We start from the raw sequence: 9,302 nt of genomic DNA, 5'->3' as shown, positions 1-9,302 counted from the left end.
ATGCTGCTGGAAACTGAGCTCAGGGGAGACCGAGATCGGCCGGGGGCCCCCATGGCCGCTGCCGTCTGCAGCTTCGGTGGGACTCGGGGTAAGGGCCCCCGCGAACCTATCGGCCTCCAGCCTGGGCAAGACGACCCCCAAGGGGGAGAAACGGCTAGGATGGCAGAGTCAGGCAGAGGAACAGTGGGGAGAGAGGAAGCCGGGACACAGCAGAGAAAGGAGGAGAATCTGGAGAAACCACTGGGGGGGGGGTGGCACCCATGAGAGATGGGAACAGGAGCGAGGGATGCAAGTCTGACAGATCCCATGGGCAGAGGGCCTGAAGTTCCCGGTGATGGCTTCAGAGGCCGTGGGCTGTTGTGGAGCGCCCCGAGAACAGAAGGGGCCTTGCAGACACTGCTGGGGGGGGAGGGATAGCTAGAAGTGGGGGGGGCATCAGTTTCCTCCAGAGACCCCACACCCCGCAGCTCTCCCACACCGCCCAACAGGGCAGAACTGGGACCCCTGGGCGGGTCTCCCGCCTGAACCGCCCTCCCCAAGGGCCACTCCATCGCCATGGACGTTAGAAAATAATGGAGGCATTGTTGGCAGGCCAGCCAGATGCTGAGCGTGTGGGGCCGCCACCTCCTGGACCCGCTGCCCGCCTGCCCCTTCCCCACTCGAACCCCACATGGTCTCTCTAGGCAGCTGACACTCCACGGCTGACATCCCAGGGCACCCAGCACCCACTCGGCTCCCCGGCTTGTGCACCTTGACCTGCCCTCTGGGTAGCAGTGTCCTGTACAGGGAAGGGGTGCAGCGCTTGGCATGAGCCTTTGCTCAAAACCATGGCTCTGGGTCTGCTGGGATCCAGGAGGACGCTGGGCTTTTCCTGCCCACATCCTTCCAGGCTTGCCTCCTTGGTAAAGCACACAGACCAGGCGAATGGAGGCCAGGATAGGAGCAGGGTGACGACTGTCCTTCACCATGGGACTCTCCCAGGTGGAGGGACCTGGAGGCTGGCAGAAACCTGCTCACCCCCATCACTGCCCGGCCCCCCTGCCCTCACCATGCCCCATTGCGCAATGGGCCCCCCCCTGCTTTTTTTTAATTTTTGGGGGGGGGTGGCGCTGGCCTGTAGTGCCCTCTGGGCAGGAGCAGCTGCCCTGGGGTAGGTGTGTCTCTCTATGTGCAAGCATGGGTGTTTCCTATGGGCTTACCCTTTGGATTGGGAACAAGATACTGGAAAATCGGGTGTGGGAGCTGCATTCTGTGCAAGCCGGTGTGTGGAGGGAAGTGTCCTTCCTGACCTGAGTCCTGGCCGTGTGTCTGGGCCCAGGACACCGGGTGTACCTGCTGAGAATCGCCCTTCTCTGGCCCATTCTGGTGGCAGTTCCCACGGTGGGGCCCAGAAGCTGGTCACAGCCAGGAGGTCTGAGGTCGTGTCTGGCTCCTGGTGGCTTTGCTGTGAGCCTTTGGACGCCACACTCACCCTCTCTGGGTCTCGGGTCGCGTTCTTGCCGTCACCAAGCCTCCCAGCCCCGGCTCTCAAGCGGCGGTGGGACGCGGCTCCCTCCCGGACCGTCCTCCCGGGACCCCCAGCCTGCCCGCACGCGTGCACGCCCGAGGCCAGGCCTCAGCCGGCGGCCCGCGGCGCGGGGCAGGAAGCTGCGGGGCCCGGGTAAGCGCCCGCGGGCAGCCCTGGCCCGGCTTCTCCCCTGACTGTCCCCGCCCTCCTCGGCCCGGCACTCGGTGGCTGGCGTCTGGGCACCCCGAGTCCCCTCGCAAAGGCGCGCAGAGCCGGCGGACGCCCGCTGCGTGTTTCAGCGACCCCCCGGCCCCGCCCCGCGCCGCGGCCCCGCCCCCCGGCCGCTCCGCCCTCCGCGCGGCCTGAGGCTCCGGGCCCCAGGGCGGCCCGCGGGCGCAGGGCCCAGCAGCGCGGGGAATAGCTCAGACACCGGCCTGGGGCCCCGGAAGCCGTGGCCTCCCCGGGCCCTGGGAAAGTTCGGGGCCGGAGAGCCGCGGCGCCAGGCGACTGGACCCATGGAGGCGCGCGGGGAGCTGGGCCCGGGCCGCGAGTCGGCGGGCGGCGACCTGCTGCTGGCGCTTCTGGCGCGAAGGGAGGATCTGCGCCGAGGTGGGTGCCCAGGCTTGAGCGGCTGCACGGGGAGACCCGGAGGTCCTCTCTCCTTTCCGGGCTTGGCCACGGAGGTGGCGGGAGGCAGGGGACCCGGGCGGGCGTGGGTGCAAGGGCCCAGCACGTCCCCACCTGGGCGCCCCAGCAGCAAGTCAGCGTTGGGGCCCCTGGAGCCGTGTGGGTTGTGCGGTTGCAGACCCGCACTGCTCAGGCCGGGGACTCCTTGGGGTCTCAGGACCGATTTAGGAAAGCCTCTCCCTTATCAGGAGAGTATGTGGAGAGCAACCGTGTGGCCCAGTGAACACCGGGCAAGAGGATCCCCGAGAGGGCCGACCCCACCCAGACCCTCCACACTTTCCAGGGAAGAGAGTCAGATGCAGGGGCCAGAGTGTAGCTGGAGCCCATTCGCAAATGTCCCTAGTTGAGGTCTCCTCGTCTGCACCCACACGCACCTGCTCATTGGCCCACTCCCAGGCTGGTCCTCAAGACCCTTCTACAGGAAAGACCCCAGCTTCCCTGCCGCACCAGTCCTGCCCCCGCCCCCCAGGCGCTTTGGTTCCTGAAGAAGAGCAATCGGCAATGTTCTCCTTGGGCTTCGACGCCCGCGGGACCACAGGATGGAGATGGAGGCGGGCCTGGCCGGGTGGGGAGTGGTAGGGACCGAGCAGGTGGGAACGAGGTTACATCCAGGCTGTGGGGTCCCTTCCGTCCCCTACTTATTTATTTATTTTTCCGACGGTTCCTGGGAGGGGTTGGCCACAGGGGCTGGGAGGAAAGGGTGGGAGGGCGGAGGGAGAGGGAGGGAGGGGAGGCGGGCTCCGATCGCGATCGCTCAGGAGAGCTGGCCCGGAGCGGCGGGCGGGCGCGAGGCTCCGCTGCGCCCCGCTGGTGCTGAGGGTAGGAGACCCCACCGAGGCTGGAGTCGCCATGCAGCGTAAGGCCCGGGTCGCAGGGCGCGGCGGGGAGCAATAGGGGCGCGGCGGGGCGGCTTTTGCAGGACGCGGGGCAGGGGACAACTCCACCGGGCGCTGTCCGGGCCACAGTGCTGAATCCGCACGCGCGGGCCTGTCCAGCCACCAGCTCTAGGCCGTCGCCGCCCGCGAGGGGGCCTGGAACCCGCGGCGGATCCCCACGCTCCGCGGGCACCGGGGCCGTGGTTTGGTCCAACGCGGGACCGCGTCCTTCGTGAGTTTCCTGCTGCTGCGCGAGGGAGGTCGATCGATCAGGGTTCTTTCAACCTGGGACCCAGGGAGGCCCTTCTCTGGTCCTCCCACCCACTGCGGGGCCGGCCTGGAGCCGGAGGGGTCTCTGGCGGGGAGGAGAGAACGGCCAGGTGGGTGCAGTGTTTGTGGAGGCTCCTGCTGCTGGCTCTCTCCTCTCCAGAAGACCTTTCCTAAATCAACAGGGAGACTCACCCCGTGAGCACCCTGCAAAGCCCCACATGGGCCAGTGCCTCCCACAAGCTGCCCCTCGAATCTCCCCAGCCTCGTTCCCCCAGAGGCCTGCAGTCCCACGGTAGCAGAGCCAAGTGTCGGAGTAACTCTTGTCAGGCACCGACATTTGAGTGTGGTGACAGCGATCCAGTTGTCCAGTCCATGGACAAGGAGCCGCAAGGGCTCCCAGAGATGGGGAGGACACCAGCTTTTACCTGGGTGCCTGTGCGGGGCTGGGCAGCCAGGCTTCAACAAGGGATCTCCAGCTGCAAGGATGCTTAATTGCGCAAAAAAACAATGGGGACTGGGGGGTGGGTACCCCAGGACCCACATGTGCCTTGCCTCTGGGGGCTGGTAGAGAGCCCCTGGGGTGTGGTTTTCATCTGAGCTCAACGTGCATCCTTCGTGCTCACTGGGAACATTTTGCAGTTGACGGTATCTGGCCGAACGGAAGGGCCGGGGCCCCTTTCTGCTCACGGGCACACTTCTAAACCTTTTTCAGTTTTCCCAAATTTCAACTGTGGGCCAGGCTGCGGACTTCGGTGCCATGCACTCCCTACATCTGGGAGCCAAGCGGTCACTCACTCAAGCTGGGGAGGAGGTTGTGCAGGGAAGGGGGTCTCCCGTGGCAGCCCTGGGCCCCGAGAACTGGAGTGGGAAGGGGACTCCGGGGCTGCGCTCAGTGCGGTGCCCCTGACCTCGGCGGCTCCTTGGCCTGCAGAGATCCCGCTGTGCGCCGGCTGCGACCAGCACATCCTGGACCGCTTCATCCTGAAGGCACTGGACCGCCACTGGCACAGCAAGTGCCTCAAGTGCACGGACTGCCACACGCCCCTGGCGGAGCGCTGCTTCAGCCGCGGGGAGAGCGTCTACTGCAAGGACGACTTCTTCAAGTGAGCGTGGCCGCGGGCTCTCGAGGGGAGGCCAGGGGCGCAGTCTGCTCCTGCAAGGCGGGCCCCTCCTGGGGTGGGGGGAAGCTCCACGGGCAGCCAGGCCTGGCCCAGCGCAGCAGCTAAATTCTCTCCAACTAATTAATTTTGCAAATCATGGAAGCAGCCACTCAAAAAGACAACCCCAAGTTTGCAGAACTTGATTGGACTTACTCCCTCTTAATTTCAGTCTTGTTTTTGTCCTTAATGCTGGGGAGGGGGTGCTTTCCAGGCACGAGCCTCTGGGGTCTAAGGGACCTGCCCCAAGGATCCAGCATCCCCACCCGGCACCAAGGTCAGGGCGGCTCGGCTCCTCCCCAGGGCCTCTGGGTCCCTTCTCGGTGTTCTGTGTGACTCTTTGGGGGCTGCCCGGCCGGCGAATATGGGCAGGGCCGGGGTGAGCTTCCCTCCTGAGCCGCCCTGCGCAGCGCCCCGCTCCTCGCTCTCCAACCCGCTCCGGGCGAAGGAACCGCCAGCGCCGTGCTGAGCCGCGCCCTGTGCGTCCCGCAGGCGATTCGGGACCAAGTGCTCCGCGTGCCAGCTGGGCATCCCGCCCACGCAGGTGGTGCGCCGCGCCCAGGACTTCGTGTACCACCTGCACTGTTTCGCCTGCGTCGTGTGCAAGCGGCAGCTGGCCACGGGGGACGAGTTCTACCTCATGGAAGACAGCCGGCTCGTGTGCAAGGCGGATTACGAGACGGCCAAGCAGCGCGGTCAGTGGGAGAGTCCACCCACTCTCCCTTCCCCGTCTGCAAAATGGGTCTGGGGTCCGTCCGGTAGGGGCGCTGAGGGATCCTCACGTCCAGCGCCCGCCGCAGCACGCTCGATAAGGGGCGCGACCCTAAGCGCCTTCCCTCCGGGCGGGGGGCCGGGCGGGTGGGGACGGTCCACGGAGCGCCTCCGGGGACGCCTGGCTCCAGGGCCTTAGCGGCCTCCACTCGGGACGCAGCGAGGTTGGTCTGAAACGTATGGAGTTGAATTATCGCCCCAAACCCTTGAGGGTGAAGATCCGGCCCTACCCACAGCCTTAGAACAAAGGGCAACCCGGGGGAGGCGGGAGGGGGAGCGGGCCGCCTCGCAGCCGCCCCTCCGCCCCTACTGCAGTGTGGCCCCGCGCCCCGGCGGGGTGGGGGCCGTCGGGGGGCGGAGGGGCGCGGCCTCACCCCACCCCTCGCGGCGCAGAGGCGGAGGCCACGGCCAAGCGGCCGCGCACGACCATCACGGCCAAGCAGCTGGAGACGCTGAAGAGCGCCTACAACACGTCGCCCAAGCCGGCGCGCCACGTGCGCGAGCAGCTCTCGTCCGAGACCGGCCTGGACATGCGCGTCGTGCAGGTCAGCGCCCCGCGCCCGCCCCGCGCCCCGCCGCCCGGCCGGCCCGCCGCTCACCCGCCCCTCCGCCCCGCCGCAGGTGTGGTTCCAGAACCGCCGCGCCAAGGAAAAGCGGCTCAAGAAGGACGCGGGCCGGCAGCGCTGGGGCCAGTACTTCCGCAGCATGAAGCGCGCCCGCGGCGGCCCCAAGTCGGACAAGGACAGCGTCCAGGAGGAGGGGCAGGACAGCGACGCCGACGTCTCCTTCACGGGTACGGCGGGCGGCCGGCCCCCGAGGGCAGGGCGCAGCGGGGCGTCCCGCAGCCCGCGCGCCCGGCGGTCCGGGAGCCTGCAAATGTGAATCTCCCAGTCAGGGGCTGCCCTGGCCTTCCTTTCAAAGCGTTCATAGATTCCGGTGCCCCGTCCCCAAGGCCTGCGGTTTGGCCCCTGGGGCGCTCAGCTCTTCCCCTGGTGGAGGACAGCCCCCACGACCCACATGTCCCTCAGCAGGCTTTCTGGCGGGGAAAGGGTCCAGACCATCTCTGTGGCTCCTGGCCCTTGCAGTGATTTTTAGGAAAGTGGGCAGCACAGTTTTGGGGTAGGTGATAAAAAGTCCTGACTGCCTGGAAGGGCGGGGCACCCCTGCTCTGTGGGATCTGATTATCTCATTCTCCGGTACCAGGGAGATCCCATACTTACCCCTTAATGCCTATCTTCAGACAATTTGTGCAAGAGACTCTCTGGCTGCATTGTGACCTTAGGCTACTCGCTCTGCCGCTCAGAGCCTCAATTAAGTTGTCTGCAAAATGGGAATGCTGGCCACCCTTCCCAAGGCAGCATTGGGGGTTATCCTGCAACCCTGGGTCCTGACTGGCCTGTTGCTGGCCCTGATCCCGCCGGGGGATTCCACCATTCCGTAGACACCAGGTGGGACTGAGCTGAACAAACCCAACAAGCACAGAGGCAGAGCGCTGCGTAAGTTCTAAGAGCAGGAGAGGCTTGGGCTGGCCTATCCGGCGGCCGGCGGGAGCAGGTCACCCCTGAAGGAGGGGCGCTGGGGGCAGGAGGTGGAGGGGGGCGGGCACTGAGCAGCGCTGTCTGCTTCCATTGCAGATGAGCCAACCATGGCCGAAATGGGCCCTGCCAACGGCCTCTACAGCAGCCTGGGGGAGCCCACCCCGGCCTTGGGCAGGCCCGCGGGAGCCCCAGGCAGCTTCCCGCTGGAGCACGGAGGTCTGGCCGGCCCGGAGCAGTACCGCGAGCTGCGCCCCGGCAGCCCCTACGGTGTCCCCCCATCACCAGCTGCCCTGCAGAGCCTCCCTGGCCCCCAGCCCCTTCTCTCCAGCTTAGTATACCCAGATGCCAGCTTGGGCCTGGTGCCCGCGGGGGCCCCAGGTGGGCCCCCGCCCATGAGGGTGCTGGCAGGAAACGGACCCAGCTCCGACCTGTCCACAGGGAGCAGTGGGGGCTACCCCGACTTCCCTGCCAGCCCTGCCTCCTGGCTGGACGAGGTTGACCACGGCCAGTTCTGACCGAGGCCCCCGGCTCCACTGAGCAGCGGACATGAGGGGTGTGGGCAGCGGCGCTGCCCCTGGCTGGGTGGCCCGGAGCGGCACTCCCCTCCTCTCCCGAAGCCCTGGACCTCTGCAGGAAGCAGGTGGCACTGGCGGCGGCAGCGGGGGACACGATGAGGACCTCAGAGGAGGGCTCCTTTCTACGGAGCGCCCGACCCGGCGCCCCTCCCTCGGGGGCAGAGGGACTCCAGCGGCTCCTGTCCGTGCCCTCCCTCCTCCTTGGGCACGGGGCCGCCGGCCTGGGGGCCGCCCAGCAAGCCTTGTCTTGTAAGCAGATTTCTCTCTTGATCGACCAGTTAACTGGACGCTTGCTGTTTCTGGACACGAAGTGTCACCCCCACCCAGGCTGGACCTTCACTCCAGCCTCGCTCCAGCCAAGGGCAGCAGTCTTCAGGCTGGAGGATGCTTTACTTTCTAAAATGAAAAACCACAGTACGAACCATGCCTTTATTTTCCAAGCTCCATCCGCCTGATGGAGCCCCACTTTAGGTCAGAGATGGGCCTCTTCTGTCCAGGCAGGAGGCCGCCGAGCAGAGACCACGCCCGTGTCCCTCTCGTCCCAACCCCCACCTCCCCCGGGAGCCTCCTCTCGGGTCTTCCCTGGGGGAGCTGGCTCTAGATCTTTCTGTTCTGGACTCTACCACCCGTCGGAGGAGACGCCACTGCCTGGGTGCCCTTCTCCAGGAGCAACACGTTAAGGCCGTGGGGACCTCCCTCCGCGTCGACACCAAGTTTCCGTCCCCTCCCCCATCACAGCCGCCCCCAGGCCCTCCGAGTCCAGGCCACGCCCAGCCCGACGATTTCCGTTGCCAAACAGCCTGGGGCCCTCCCTGTCGGCGCTGGCTCTAACTGCCTGAGGATTGGGCCGCCTCCTCCACCAGTCGCAGTGTTGCCGCCTGATCCAGACTCAGAGGCTGGCGGCGGGTGAGGCCCAGTCACCCCCGCAAACCTGCATCCCAAGCTACCTGTCGGTTCTGTGGACGTCGCGTGTTTTTTATTTACTCTCTGACCATCAGCTCTTTCCAAGACTTCAATAAATTTGTCAGTGACAGTCTAGAAGGTCCGGGTCTTTAGTGCGGCTGGGGATGCGCGGGCGCAGGGGGGCGTTGGGGGTGAGAGCGGTTCCCTGACAGCCGGAGGCCATCCTTGTCAGGGATGGCACCTGCTGTGAACCGGGCCCCTCTGTCTCTGGATCTTGGCCAAACTTCTGAACACCGGAAGGAGAGGTGGGAAAACCACCTGCCCAGCCTTGGGGGGAAGGCCGGCCCCTGGGAGAGGCAGGGGCTGGAGTGGCTGGGGGTGGGGGTGGCTGGAGTCAGCCGATCAGGAGATTCATGGCACATGGTCCCGGAGCTCTCGCCCACTTGGATTCCAATCCTAGCCATCTGCTAACTTGCTGTGTGACTCTGGGCAAGTGAGCTGCCCCTCTGAGCCCTGTTTTCCTCCTGTGAAGCGGAGACAGTCGTAGCAGCCCCTCCAAGGGGAGATGTAAGAAGAGAGTCCGTGCTTGGGCCTCACCTCGCCCCTGGCGGTGAGTGCTCCCTGGAGGGGCGGTCGGGGCACCGAGGCGGGTGGGAGGATGAGCCTCCTGACGCTGGGAGGGAGGAGGGGCGCTCTCTAGGAGCTGGCTGGGAGGATTGTCGCCGGCAGCTCCAGGCTCACACGCCCCCACATCCAAGAGGCACTCAGGGCAGCCCTGGGGACCGGGAATTGGGAGGCATTGGGAGGGGATTCGGGGCTGGGAGAAAGGGCCCCAAGGCCATTCCATCTGGGCTGCAACCAGGGAAGTCAGCCCTGTAGCAGGCGGACCGGACGGTGGCCCATTATTAGACGGCACCCGCTGAGAGCAAAGTCGTGGCGCCAGGAAGCGTGAGCGGTCCTGGATTGGCCTGGGGGATGGTGCTCAAAGGTCAGGCCCCCGCGGGGGTGGGGGAGGGGGA

At 66.4% G+C, this 9,302-nt stretch overlaps 1 protein-coding gene across 2 annotated transcripts; it reads left to right on the top strand.

Annotated features, from left to right (window-relative positions):
• LHX3 (LIM homeobox 3) lies at positions 1–7,330 on the top strand. 2 transcript variants are annotated; one of them, XM_021691047.1, is made up of 6 exons: positions 1–88; positions 4,271–4,442; positions 4,989–5,191; positions 5,661–5,812; positions 5,889–6,060; positions 6,902–7,330. In XM_021691047.1, the coding sequence occupies exons 1-6, from the start codon at positions 1–3 to the stop codon at positions 7,318–7,320; spliced, it is 1,206 nt and encodes a 401-aa protein (XP_021546722.1). In that variant the 3' UTR covers positions 7,321–7,330. The 2 variants fall into 2 exon arrangements, with proteins under 2 accessions (XP_021546722.1, XP_021546721.1); XM_021691046.1 differs by lacking the exon at positions 1–88 and adding an exon at positions 2,007–2,116.
• The last annotated feature ends 1,972 nt before the right edge of the window (positions 7,331–9,302 follow it).

This window comes from Neomonachus schauinslandi, chromosome 13 (genome assembly GCF_002201575.2).
Source record: "Neomonachus schauinslandi chromosome 13, ASM220157v2, whole genome shotgun sequence".
Taxonomy (NCBI): domain Eukaryota; kingdom Metazoa; phylum Chordata; class Mammalia; order Carnivora; family Phocidae; genus Neomonachus; species Neomonachus schauinslandi.
Note: the sequence above shows the minus strand (reverse complement) of the source record. Positions and strands in the feature narration are given on the sequence as shown.

Bases quoted from the DNA above. Each gene is read 5' to 3' on its own strand.
- LHX3 (XM_021691046.1), top strand. From the start codon at position 2,023: ATGGAGGCGCGCGGGGAGCTGGGCCCGGGCCGCGAGTCGGCGGGCGGC. The intron at 5,192-5,660 runs GTCAGTGGGAGA...CTCGCGGCGCAG, and splicing joins CGAGACGGCCAAGCAGCGCG to AGGCGGAGGCCACGGCCAAG. The intron at 5,813-5,888 runs GTCAGCGCCCCG...GCCCCGCCGCAG, and splicing joins TGGACATGCGCGTCGTGCAG to GTGTGGTTCCAGAACCGCCG.